At 40.9% G+C, this 14,704-nt stretch overlaps 1 protein-coding gene and 4 gene segments (V, D, J or C); 4 read left to right on the top strand and 1 right to left on the bottom strand.

The window, feature by feature from the left end:
- The window catches only part of LOC125138407, a 143,991-nt gene that overhangs the window by 40,529 nt on the left and 88,758 nt on the right, over nt 1-14,704 (top strand).
- The window catches only part of LOC113657301 (immunoglobulin lambda-1 light chain-like), a 129,857-nt gene that overhangs the window by 29,161 nt on the left and 85,992 nt on the right, over nt 1-14,704 (top strand). The gene's annotated exons all lie outside the window — the stretch shown is intronic.
- LOC113657303 overlaps nt 1-14,704 on the bottom strand; it is a 117,127-nt gene that overhangs the window by 42,589 nt on the left and 59,834 nt on the right.
- LOC113657987 overlaps nt 1-14,704 on the top strand; it is a 61,634-nt gene that overhangs the window by 11,020 nt on the left and 35,910 nt on the right.
- On the top strand, nt 7,803-8,319 carry LOC125138378. The segment is given in 2 exon segments: nt 7,803-7,940; nt 8,051-8,319. Coding segments are annotated over 2 exon segments (303 nt in total).

Raw genomic sequence — 14,704 nt, 5'->3', positions numbered from 1 at the left:
GCTAGCGCTAGCCGTGTTTGTAGCTAACGCTAGCGCTAGCCGTATTGGTTACTAACGCTAACGCTAGCCGTATTGGTTACTAATGCTAGCGCTATCCGTGTTGGTTACTAACGCTAGCGCTAGCCGTGTCTGTAGCTAACGCTAGCGCTAGCCGTGTTTGTAGCTAACGCTAGCGCTAGCCGTGTTTGTAGCTAACGCTAGCGCTACAGCTAATCTCACATCGGGGCTCGGTGCAGTGCGTACCCAATATAAGAGTCGTGTGATAAGTATGTATACTTTCCCCTTGTATATTACTGTAGTATAGCTGCAAGTAACTGGGAACCTAATAATAAAAGATGAACAATCTTAAATTTAACTCACCTCTTACTCATAACAGCAGGTCCTTTGTCTGTGAAACCTCGTGATGAAGATCCATAATTCCTTTCTCTCACAGCAGCAAATCTCGTAATAACCACCTGACATCGTATTATTCAATAAAACTTTATTTAAATTACAAGAGTGTGTGTGAGCTCACACACATTCCGGGACCATCGGACAGGTCCAAATCTACCTAGGGGGCGCTCGAGAACCGAGGGCCCACACACTCGTACCCAGTTTTTGCTACGTTGTGGGCCAAGTAAAAAAAACACATTAGGCATATCAGGGGAGTATCCTGAGCATGTTAAAATGAAAAAACGTTGTGGGGTCCGGCATTTTGGACCCCACAACGTAGTTGGGCCCCACACCGTTGGTGTGCTCCCGGTGACCGGACCCAACAAAGTAAGAAATGTGAGAACACACACACACACACACACACACACACACACACACACACACACACACACACACACACACACATTTGCATGAACAGCTCTGAGACTCAGAATAGATCACCACTTTCAGCAGATGTTCATGGTTCTTCAGCCAAACTCACTCAAGCACAACACACAGTGCTGAACTCGACCTGCTGTTAAAGGTGCTGTTCCAAATCGCTGACAAAGACACTTCACTCATGAAGAAGGAGACCTGCTTTCTACATAGAAGCTTTATTTCAGCAGAGCTATACACTGACATCACCTCAGACTACTAAGCATGGTTTAAAGTGTACACTTGAATTCTAGTGGACTTCACAGCGGCTCTTTCTGAACGAGGCGACCTGAGTGGTGTCGTGGTGGGAGACGGTACAGCCGAACACCTCGGCCTCTTCCCAGCGTTCTTTATTGAGGGTCAGGGTGCTTCTGATATATGATATTTGATCACACACACACAGTTCAGTAATTGTTGTTTTACCTTGAAGATTAATGAAGATTTCTTCATTATTTAGTTTTCTTTGTCACTCTGCTGTTTAAACTCAGTGATGTTTCAGTAAAAACGTCTGACTCTGGAGCACAGTGTACTGTACACACTGCAGAAGACTGGAGGAGAAATAACACTGAATGATGGATTAGTGATGAGATTCATCTCTACAGTCAGAAACACAATATACATCACATAAAGATAGTAAAGAATAACTTTTTAATACTGCTCACTTCTACATCTCCAAATACAAATCCACACATTAACTCTGTAGTAATGTGAGAATGACAGTAAGATTGGGGGAATGTGGTAAAGGTGTTTCCATACTTAGAGGACACTTTGCATTGGCAGCACATGCTTCAGTGATCTGGGAGTGTTTATAGTGCTGTGACTTTAACACTTCATGACTGAGAGCTGCTGCTACAGCAACTTCACCCACAGCTACCATGACTTTGATCCCCGTCTTCATCTGGACACTGATCCTCTGGACTCAAGGTCAGACACTGCTTCATATTTTATCTCTACAATCATCTGTTCATACTAATACACTTATTGTTTCTATTAGAATATTTCAGTTTCATGCTGCGTTATTGTGTATTTTTCAGAATGCACAGGTCAAGCCACAGTAACTCAGACTCCTGCAGTGAAATCTGTTCATCCAGGAGAAACAGTCTCCATGAACTGTAAAACCAGTCAGGCAGTGCATTATCACAGCTCATATGGTCACTACTTACACTGGTATCAGCAGAAACATGGAGAAGCTCCTAAACTCTTGATTAAGTTTGCAAATCAGAGACAGTCAGATTTTCCAGCTCGTTTCAGTGGCAGTGGATCTGGATCTGATTTCACTCTGACCATCAGTGGAGTCCAGACTGAAGATGCAGGAGATTACTACTGTCAGAGTTACCATTCCATCACTGGCTACTGGTTCACACAGTGTTATAGAGTCGTACAAAAACCTCCCTCAGTCAGATTGTAGAGAGACTGAACTGCTGCAGCTGGGAGCGACTGCAGGTGCTGAGTTGGAGGATGTGATACGACACAATGACACTCTGTGGAGGAGAAGAACCACATCACACTAACTCACAACTCACATTAGAGATCTCTCAATAATCACGAATATATGAGTGCTGAGTATTTATTATGCTATATTTCCATGAAATACATTCAAAACAGACAGATTTATGATTAGACCTGAAGGTCTTTATCAGTCTTTTGACACAATAGTTTTTTCATTTTTCTGCGAATCATCTCTCTGCACCTATCCCTATCTTCTGCATCCTCAACACTTTTGCAATCTTTTGCACCTACTAGCTTCATATCCTCATTAATTACATCCATATACCTCCTCTTTGGCCTTCCTCTTTGCCTCCTGCCTGGCAGCTCCATATCCAACATTCTCCTACCAATTTACTCACTCTCCCTCCTCTGAACATGTCCAAACCATCTTAATCTGTCCTCCCTAACTTTCTCGCCCAAACGTCCAACATGAGCTGTCCCTCTGATGTACTCGTTCCTAATTCTGTCCAATCTTGTCACTCCCAAAGAGAACCTAAACATATTCAGCTCGGCTACCTCTAGCTCTGACTCCTGTCTCTTCTTCAGTGACACTGTCTCTAAACCATACAGCATGGCCGGTCTCACCACTGTCCTGTACACCTTCCCCTTGATTCTTGCTGATATTTTCCTATCACACAGAACTCCTGACACCTTTCTCCACTCACTCCAACCTGCCTGCACTCACTTCTTTACTTCTTTCCCACTCTCTCCATTACTCTGGACTGTTGACCCCAAGTACTTAAAATCCTTCTTCACCTCTTCACCCTGTAACTTTACTGTTCCACTTCCCTCTCTTTCATTCACACACATGTACTCAGTCTTACTACGACTGACTTTCATTCCTCTCCTCTCCAGCGCAAACCTCCACCTCTCCAGGTTTTCCTCCACCTGCTCCCTGCTCTCACTACAGATCACAATGTCATCTGCAAACATCATCGTCCAAGGAGACTCCTGTCTGACCTCCTCTGACAACTGGTCCATCACTATAGCAAACAGGAAGGGGCTCAGAGCCGAACCCTGATGCAGTCCCACCTCCACTTTAAACTCCTCTGTCTGACCTACACCACTGTCCTGCTCCTCTCATACATGTCCTGCACCACTCTAACATACTTCTCTGCTACTCCTGACTTCCTCATACAGTACCACAGCTCTTCTCTTGGCACCCTGTCATACGCTTTGTCTAAGTCTACAAACACACAGTGCAACTCCCTCTGACCATCCCTATACTTCTCCATCAACATTCTCAGAGCAAAAATTGCATCTGTTGTGCTGTTTCTGGGCATGAAGCCATACTGCTGCTCACAAATTTCCACCACCTTCCTTAACCTAGCTTCCACTACTCTTTCCCACAGCTTCATTGTATGGCTCATCAACTTTATCCCCCTATTGCTGCAACTCTGCACGTCACCCTTATTCTTAAAGAACGGCACTAACACACTCCTTCTCCATTCCTCAGGCATTCTCTCACTCTCTAAAACCCTGTTGAACAAACTAGTTAAAAATTCCACTGCTGCCTCTCCTAGACACTTCCAGACCTCTACCGGGATGTCGTCAGGACCAACTGCCTTTCCACTTTTCATCCTCTTCAAAGCCTTTCTGACTTCATCCTTTCTAATCTTATCTACTTCCTATTCCATCCTTTCTACTCTTTTTTCCCTCTCATTTTCCTCATTCATCAGCTCCTCAAAGTATTCCTTCCATCTCCTCTGTACACTCTACTCACTTGTGAGCACCCTTTCATCTCTATCCTTAATAATTCTAACTTGCTGCACATCCTTCCCATCTCGATCCTAACTAACCTGTACAAGTCCTTCTCTCCATCTCTAGTGTCTAACCTAGTGTACAACTCGTCATATGCCTTTTGCTTGGCCTTAGACACCTCCCTCTGCACTGTAACTCCTTGTATTCCTGTCTATTCTCCAGTCCTGTCCATATCCCATTTCTTCTTGGCTAATCCCTTCCTCTGGATACTATCCTGAACTTCCTCAATCCACCACCAAGTCTCCTTATCTCCTTTCCTCTGTCGGAACTCAGAGCCGGTCTCCAAGTCGACACATCACAGGGTGATCTCCACACTTAGACTTTTTGGTTACTAAAGACTGTTTTAGTTAAACTTAACTGTTAACTCTATAATTACTACAAAAATACTGAGAAAACTCCTCAGACCTGGATGTAAAAGTAACAAATTAAAAATTAAAAGTAACAAATGAAAACCCCCAAAAGGAGCATGTCATTCAAAATCAATCAAGAAAAACAAGAACTCTCGCGACGTCCTTGCAAAAATAAAAACACCCACCTTGACCCGCGGACACGGGCACGCGCCCGCACACGCACCCCCATGCACCCCCACACACCCACGCACCTTCGCCCCCAAAGAACCAAAAAAACCTCAGATATCTTCTCAATATATACCCTGGCGCTCCTAGGAGCCCAGGTGCCATATCACCTTATTTACCGGCTTTACCTCCTATGTTTTCTAAATACACTGACCCAATTTCCCCTTATTTCCCATTACCTTTCACCCATATGCCCATTTATGGATTTTCCTCCCCTTATTTTTCATGCCCTCAGACTAAACACCTGGGCCTTCTTCAGTCTGCACAACAAGTTTATGAGCACCACATGCCCATTTATGGATTTTCCTCCCTTTATTTCTCAGGGCCTAGGTCTGTGGACCACTGTTTTTTCCATTCTACATAACATGTTATTGCTATGGACCAAGGTCTGAGAACCATGGTCTTCTTCATTTTCCATAACAATTTATGAGCTAAGGTCTGGGAACCATGGTCTTTTCCCTTCTACATAACAAGTTGTTATTACAAATGTGCTCAGACTGACTAGGCCTGACAGCCCCGAATCTGGTTACAATAAACATCTTTGGCCTACAACATCACCTACATATGTCTTATGACAGCAATTGTACTATTTTGCAAGGCCTAATACTTTACTTTGGTTATAGTATTGTAAGGAATAATATTTTAATTATTTCTACTAAGATTTTTTACAACACCTCCTTCCAGATGACACACCCAGCACCTTTCTCTCTGTCTCCCTGATCACTTCTGCTGTAGATTTCCAGTCATCTGGCAGCACTACCTGACCACCCAGAGCCTGCCTCAACTTCTGTCTGAATTTCTCACAACATTCCTCCTTTTTCAGCTTCCACCACTTAGTTTTCTTCTCTATCTTTGACTTCTTCCTCTTACAGACCATCAGAGTCATCCTACACACCACCATCCTATGCTGTCTGGCTACACTCTCTCCCACTACCACTTTACAGTCACTAATCTCTTTCAGATTGCCTCTTCTACATAGGATGTAGTCTACCTGTGTTCCTCCCTCTTCTGATAATAAGTGTTAACCACAGCCATGTCCATCCTCTTAACAAAGTCCACTACCATCTGTCCTTCAAGATTCCTTTCCTTATCTACAAACTTGCCTATCACCCCCTCATCACCTGTGTTCCCCTCACCAACATGTCCATTAAAATCTGCTCCTATCACCACTCTGTCACCCGTGGGAATACTCTCCATCACCTCATCTAATTCACTCCAGAATCTCCATTTCTCCTCTAACTCACAACCTACCTGTGGGACATAACCACTAACAACATTCAACATCACCCCTTCAATCTCTAACTTCAGGCTCATCACCCTGTCTGACACTCTCTTCACCTCCAGAACATTCCACACAAACTTCTCCTTCAGGACCACACCTACCCCATTTCTCTTACTATCCACAAAACAGCTTGAATCCTGCTCCTACTGTATTTTACGAGCCTTGCTACCCTTCCACTGGTCTCCTGTACACACAGTATTTCCACCTTCCTTCTCTCCATCATATCAGCCAGCTCTCTACTTTTCCCTGTCATAATAACATTCAGAGTTCCTATTCTCAGTCCTACACTCTTACCTTTCCTCTTCTCTCTCTGTCTGTGCACTCTCCTCCCTCCTCTACTTCTTCAACCAACAGCCCAATTTCCACCAGCGCCCGGAAGGTCAACGGCACCGATGGCAGTTGTTGTTAACCCGGGCCTCGACCTATCCGGTATGAAATTCATATTGACGATTCGCATGATTAAATTTGGCAATGTTTTAGGCCGGATGCCCTTCCTGACGCAAACCTCTCTATTTATCCGGGCTTGGGACCAGCACAGAAGTCACTGTAGTGTGACCCCCATAGGTAGATTAAACCAAGATTAATGTCAGAGCTTTTTTTTTACTTTTATTGTGAAATTGCAAAAAAGTAAGTGAAAAACAGAGTGTGTGAAAAACAGAGGTCATGAGTGTGCACATCTCTAAACTAACACTTAGTTGAAGCACCTTTAGATTTTATCACTGCATTCAATCTTGTAAGGCAAGAGTCAATCAATTTAGTGTTTTATCTTGATTTAGTGATATTTTGCTATTCTTCCTTAGCCAAGTATTCTAACTCTGACAGATTAGCTGGACATTTAAACTACATAGAACAACACAGACCTAAGGACTAAGGAGGGAGAAGAGTGTGTGTGAGGGGTGTGTGGGATTATAAATATATACTGTATAAAACAGAACCTTGCGGAACACCAAATGTTACCTTAGTTTGTTTAGACTAGTCACCATTTAGATCTACTAACTGATAGCGATCCGTCAAATAAGACCTGAGCCAGGAGACGGCTGTCCCTTTAACACCGACAACATGTTCTATCCTATCAAATAGAACAGCATGGTCAATGGTATCAAAAGCTGCACTAAGATAAAACAATAGCAGCAAAGAGAGCAAAACAATGACAGTTCAAATACAGTCTATATCTATAGCATGAAATATTACCAGCAATCACAGATAGTGACAGATAGCTTCAGATCACAGATACCAATACCAACACAGTATATGCTTTTACAGGCAGGTTAAAACAGTTAAAAATAGTTTCTCATTGGCTTTCAGACAACACCAGCCTCGCACTGTGGTGAACTCCAGCACCCAAGAGAGATGCAGCTCCCAAAAGGAGGCATTTTAGCCATCTTTGGAGCTTTACTTCCTGATTAATCTGACTCCACGAGTGCTGCTAGCGAGCTTGTTATGTATCAATCGATCATTTTTTCTCTGGGTCTTGTTTTTTCTGTCAATTTGGGAAGGTATAACATTTCATTTGTAAGATAATTTATCTGTAGCATGTTACGTTTACAATATTAAACCTTTGTTCAACAGCAACAATTAAAAAAATCATAAAATCATAAAACACTTTCTTTGACATTTAAAAATAAATTAAAACGTCACTTTTGACAGTCAGTAATTGTTCACATTGAAAATTACTTCACTGTAATCTTGTAGTGAATCATATTGAATCTATATTTTAATGCTTCATTGAACAAGGAAAGCACCTTAAGTACAAATTCTGAGAACTTTTTTGTCATCCTACTGGTTTCAGTTCTGTCGTGTGTTGTCTGTAGTGAAAACGTTATTTTTTATTTTTGCATTCATTTTTCATGCTTCAGTGATCTGGGAGTGTTTATAGTGCTGTGACTTTAACACTTCATGACTGAGAGCTGCTGCTACAGCAACTTCACCCACAGCTACCATGACTTTGATCCCCGTCTTCATCTGGACACTGATCCTCTGGACTCAAGGTCAGACACTGCTTCATATATTATCTCTACAATCATCTGTTCATACTAATACACTTATTGTTTCTATTAGAATATTTCAGTTTCATGCTGCGTTATTGTGTATTTTTCAGAATGCAGAGGTCAAGTCACAGTAACTCAGACTCCTGCAGTGAAATCTGTTCTTCCAGGAGAAACAGTCACCATCAACTGTAAAACCAATCCAGCAGTTTATAATAATAACTACTTACACTGGTATCAGCAGAAATCTGGAGAAGCTCCTAAACTCCTGATTAAGCTTGTAAATCAGCTACAGTCAGGATTTCCAGCTCGTTTCAGTGGCAGTGGATCTGGATTTCACTCTGACCATCAGTGGAGTCCAGACTGAAGATGCAGGAGATTACTACTGTCAGAGTGTCCACTGTCCTAGTAGCTGCGTGTTCACACAGTGTTATAGAGTCGTACAAAAACCTCCCTCAGTCAGATTGTAGAGAGACTGAACTGCTGCAGCTGGGAGCGACTGCAGGTGCTGAGTTGGAGGATGTGATACGACACAATGACACTCTGTGGAGGAGAAGATCCACACACAATCTTCACATATTCACAACATATACATGATGTAAACTCTGACCAATTATTCTCTGCAGAAGGTTCTCTATTGCAGGATTTCTCATTATTAACAAGCAGCAGTAAAAACAGCTAGGATTAATGAACATACTTTTCTTTTCTTTTGAAAAAATTTGGCACCTAAATCAGTCATTTTTAACAGAATAAAAACATCTTCCCACTTCATTGACTATATTTAACAAAAATGAATCAAAAATGCTGAAATTCGCATCGGTATTTTTTCTATATCATTGTATGTAGTGATTTATTTAATTGGCTGCAATAATAATAATTACAACCCACATCCTATTAAAAAACATCATAAACAGTATAATTACTCATTCTGTAGGAACAGCTGTAGGAACAGCACTGTGAAGGTTCAAGTCCCTCTCTCTCCTGTTGTCAGGGATCAGCGCGGACTTTTGCCCATGTGCGTTTGTTGTTGTCTTTGTCACGTGATTGCCCCGCCTTCGTCTGCTCCTCCCGGTCATCACACCTGTTCCCCATTGTGTGTGATTGTCCTTTTGTGTATTTATGTGAGCCGCATTGCAGATGGCAGCACGGATTCATTAATATAGTTACGTTAGTTCCCCGTGTGTAGTGTGAATTATGTTTGTCTTCCTTATGTATTAAACCCCTTTCATTTGAAGCTATCCTGCGAACGGGTCTGTCTCCAATCCTTCCGTATCCAGGGTCTGACACCTGTATTTAGCCACAAGTTCTCATCACATGTTTTGTCTGGTGATTTATTTTTAGAAAGTATCTTCTGGAATGTCTAATCCAACCCTGGCAGTCATCATCAGAAATGTCTCCTTACTTCTCCATTTATGGCGTCCAGTAAAGTCTTTTGCTCATGTGGATGATGGTCATGAACCTTCCACATCTATGTAGAGAGAAACACTCTTCTATGGAAGACAATGTATGGACCATGGACACACGAATATTACCGACATCCTGGGATGTGCAGCAAACCAGTCAGAACTGCAGCAGTCTAACAGAATACCAGAAACAACAGAAATAACAGAAATGAACTGAGCCTGTGTGTATGGGGCTAATGAGTGATTTGTGTAGTTACAGGTGCCACATGCTTGTTCAGTGCTCATGGTGTCCTGACACTGTCTAACTTGATCCTGTCCTGGATTATCCATTGTCCACTCTATTACCCCTGTTTTTTTCAACACGTGGAGGTTAAACCTCAACCCCTGTCAGTTGTCCAACTTTAGGCAAATATGAGACCTTCCCTTAATCATCAAGATCCTATAAAAGTTTTAAACACAGCAGTTATGCCTAAAACTACATAGGAATAAATTTCCTGAAATGTTTCAGGCAGGATTTAGGCTTCATTATAGCACAGAAACAGTGCTGGTGAAAGAAGGAAATGACCTGTTACTTGCCTATTGTCATGGTTGAAGCACCTGCCTCGCCCTCCAATCGCCACTAGCGGGAACCTTCCCCCGAGTACTAATAGTTTCTGGACTGCATCTCCCATAATCCTCTTACAGGGACTCATTACACTGCCACCTGCTTCCAATCACCCAGTTCCTATATAAACTGCACTTGAACTTGACCTATCAGTCTGAGCGTTCTCTGTCCTCTGATTACCCGGTTTATTACTTTGTTCTGTCTGTCGTTTGTTTGCCGCCTGCCCTCATTTATTGCCTGTATTTTGATTAAGATTTCTGCCTCTCCTACATTGTTGTATTTGCTGGTATTGACCCTTGCCTGTTGTATGACGAGTGAGTTAATAAAGCTTGCATATGGATCCTCAGCTTTACAACCCATCATTACACCTATGATCAGGGTTGTGTCTTCTGGCTGGTGTTGCTTGACCTTAGTGCAGCTTCTGACAGCAATGGTCATACTATTTTAGTGGAAAGGCTAGAAAATGTTGTTGATATTAAGGGAACAGCCCTCTACAGGCTCTGGTCTAAATTGACTGATTGTTTCAGTTTGTAGATGTAAAAGGTGATTTCTCTGTGCATACTAAGGTTATGATCAGTGTTCAACAATGTTCTATTTAAGGCCTAATGCTTTTTCCCCACACATATTCTACCTTTGGGTAAAACATATTAGACAAAATTGTAATTAGCTTCCACAATTATACTGATGATATAGAGTGATAGTTTTCAGGAAAGCCACATAACATACACTATCGTAATAAGGTTGCAAAATGTGTTAAGGACATTATACAATGGGGGTTTATTAACTTCTATCTGCTTAATTCTGAAAAGACAGAAGTGTTTGTATTATAAACTCATGCAGCCACAAGTAAGCTTGCAGATTCTGTAATAAATCTCAATGACATTTTGGTGTCATCATGTATAGCAGTAAAAGACTGTTGTGATTATTGACTCGTCTTTCATTTAAAGCTCATGTAGATAATTTAACGGTGATGACTCTTATTTATTTTTTTATTACACTATGAGGAATATATATATCGTCATGGATTTATGGTATAATTTCCATAATCATAATTCCATAAACATATACTGACAATACATCAGGTGGTTATTATTATTATTATTATTATTATTATTATTATTATTATTATTATTATTATCAGGTGTCTTTCTCATGAAACAATAAGTGTATTAGTATGAACAGATGATTGTAGAGATAGAATATGAAGCAGTGTCTGACCTTGAGTCCAGAGGATCAGTGTCCAGATGAAGAAGGGGATCAAAGTCATGGTAGCTGTGGGTGAAGTTGCTGTAGCAGCAGCTCTCAGTCATGAAGTGTTAAAGTCACAGCACTATAAACACTCCCAGATCACTGAAGCATGTGCTGCCAATGCAAAGTGTCCTCTAAGTATGGAAACACCTTTACCACATTCCCCCAATCTTACTGTTATTCTCACACTACTACAGAGTTATTGTGTGGATTTTACTTCTGGAGTCAGATGGAGATTTTCTGGAAATAATTTTCAGGTCTAAGATGGATAAATACGTTAATCAGAAAGAATTTTAAACTTGAGAGATTTGTTTAATATCTTGGAAATTCTCAGGAGAATCTCATCACTAATCTGTCATTCATCATTCATTATTTGTCCTCCAGTCAAAACTTTTAGTCATACAACTGTGTTCTGTAAATATGACAATTACTGCACTGTGTGTGTGTGTGTGTGTGTGTGTGTGTGTGTGTGTGTGTGTGTGTGTGTGTGTGTGTGTTTGTGTGTGTGTGTTTGTGTGTGTATATGTGTGTGTGTGTGTTCGCTGTAGTGTGACAGAGGTTTTTGTACGACGCCTTCATAGTAATGTATCACTGTGGTACACTTTTGGTGGAGGAACCAAACTCTTTATAAAAAGTAAGTGCCTTCTTTGTCTAAAAGCTCAAAGATTCTTCACTTTATTTACACAATTCATTGAAATTTATAGATTATCTACATATTAATGATGCGACAAATATAAAGTATTCGGTCTTTTCTATAAATGAGAAAAATGTGGTGTAAAGAGGAGAGAGATGTTTCTATAAAAACTTAATTTATGTTTTGTGTTACTCTAATTCATCATAACAATGGAAATTTGTGTAACAGTGAAGCATGAACAATAACAGTTTATTGTTGATTTCCATTAATTATTACAAATTAATAATTATTAGAATAATCTAAAAATTGAACATAGATGACTTTAGTGTAGTGTGATGATTATTTAAGCACGGTGTGTTTCTTTAGAAGATGGAGATTATTTCAGCTGCAGTTTGGTTGGATGACTTTATCAGAATTGTGTTCTGTTGTATGATGTGCAGATAAACTACTGCATCTGCTGTACAGCCGTTACACTGAATGACCAAATATCACCATGTTCAGTATGATAGAGTTCACATTCTCAATATAAATCTCAATATTTAAGACTACAGTTTACTTTCTTGCACATTATTTTTCGTTCTACAGTATACGTCTTTTATATTTTATTCTTATATTTTTATTGTTTACATTTATTTAACTCTTTCATAGCTATATTTTCATCTGTGTTGTATTTATTTTTAAATAATTGCACTGTCCATGGAGCGGACCTAACTCACATTTCACTGCTGGTTATATTTGCTCTATATAATTGTGTATGTGACAAATAAAAATCTGGAATCTTGAACATTCACATTAATCTAATTGTGTGTGTGTGTGTGTGTGTGTGTGTGTGTGTTCTCCAGCTGGTCCGGTGGTGAAGCCCTCCGTGTCTCTGCTCCCTCCTTCTTCTCTGCAGCTCTCTGATGGAACGGCCTCGCTGCTCTGCCTGCTCGCTGCCTATTCTCCACAGGGGGCGCTGCCGAGCTGGACCGTGGATGGGGCGGTGGTGAACGAGGGGGTTCTGACCAGCACAGAAGAACAGAAGGACGGCATCTACAGCCGCAGCAGCACCCTGACCCTCAGTAAAGAACGCTGGGAAGAGGCCGAGGTGTTCGGCTGTACCGTCTCCCACCACGACACCACTCAGGTCGCCTCGTTCAGAAAGAGCTGCTGTGAAGTCCACTAGAATTCAAGTGTACACTTTAAACCATGCTTAGTAGTCTGAGGTGATGTCAGTGTGTAGCTCTGCTGAAATAAAGCTTCTATGTAGAAAGCAGGTCTCCTTCTTCATGAGTGAAGTGTCTTTGTCAGCGATTTGGAACAGCACCTTTAACAGCAGGTCGAGTTCAGCACTGTGTGTTGTGCTTGAGTGAGTTTGGCTGAAGAACCATGAACATCTGCTGAAAGTGGTGATCTATTCTGAGTCTCAGAGATGTTCATGCAAATGTGTGTGTGTGTGTGTGTGTGTGTGTGTGTGTGTGTGTGTGTGTGTGTGTGTTTCGCTCAGTAAATCTGCCTCTTTATGTACTACCAGTGATGAGGATAACTTTCACTCCTTATTTCTCTGATTTGTCCGAATTTACTTTAAACTATTAAAACAGTTACAAATACTGAAAACATGACAGAATAAACAGATTTCTCTGTTTGTAAAGGAAAATAACAACCTTGATTAGAATGACACATCTAGCTTATTTTTTTTATATAAAATAGGACAGGATTTTTTTTTAATAATTTTTCTTCTAATGGGGTCAAGACACTGATAGACACAGAGAATGTAGACAGATCCATCCTCAAATTAAAAACACATGTAGGATCGGGCCAAAAGAATAATGTACACAATTATAAACCACAAACTAGAACTGAAAATAAGAACTATTGGGATGAAATAACAAAAAGGAAAAAAGAATCACATGATATCTGTAATAGAGGCCAATTCAAGACCAGAATCTTGTCCATTTTCACACACACAGAGTCAGATCCGGTTTCTACAGGGTTTGATCTCTCTGACATGATACACATGATCTACGTCCTAAATTTGAATGTCCTGTAATGAAACTTCCACCTAAATGTATGAGCAGAGCAGGTGATGTTCTACACACTTCTTACTCTCCTCTTAACACTTGCTGTGGATTGAGAACACAGGTCTGTCTGTCAGCCAGCATTGTAGTCTGTTATTTACAGAAATGAATAAGGTTTTTAAACCCAGTGCATAAAGACACAACTGTGAAACCTCCAGAAAACAGTGAAAATTACAGCTGACACTCAAATCTCCTGATGACCTTTACTGAAGTTCTCACACTGCTCTCTTTATAACAGCAGGAGAAGAAAGAGCTCATATTTAATCTTTATTTAATAGATAGTGTTGCTAGGAATAAATTTCCAGTGTGACAGTGATTTTCGGTAAGGAATAAGAGGCACTTCATCCTGTAGGAAGAATCTTTCATTCCGATGTACATAAACATTTCTTGCAAATATGGCCACGGGTGTATAACGTTATCCTCTTCACTCTTTTCACTGAGTTCACTACTATCGTCGGGGTAGTCGTCTACAACAGGGGTGGACAACCTGCGGCTCCCATGTCTTTTTAATATGCGTGTTTGCTTCGCTTGAGTTCAATATGGTATTTTCGTCAAACGTGCAAGTGAGTGGGATGAAAATACCTCAAAGTTTCCCAGTAGGAGCAAGATCATTTTAGTAAACAATTTGTGTCAAGTTCGCTTTAAAAATGGCAGGGGAAAATAAAAGATGATGATCATGTGTTCCCATGTGTATGATGTGGCTCTTTGCGGTAACACAGTAAAAATTGTCCACGACCGGTCCTCCAGTAGGTGCCATGGCGGTTTCAGTTGTGCTTCCGCCTCCTTTTGGCAACATTACGCTGAAATAGAGCGTGCAGAGC

Source organism: Tachysurus fulvidraco, chromosome 10, assembly GCF_022655615.1.
Source record: "Tachysurus fulvidraco isolate hzauxx_2018 chromosome 10, HZAU_PFXX_2.0, whole genome shotgun sequence".
In the NCBI taxonomy this organism is placed as follows: Eukaryota; Metazoa; Chordata; class Actinopteri; order Siluriformes; family Bagridae; genus Tachysurus; species Tachysurus fulvidraco.
This window is presented reverse-complemented; position numbering and strand designations above follow the sequence as displayed.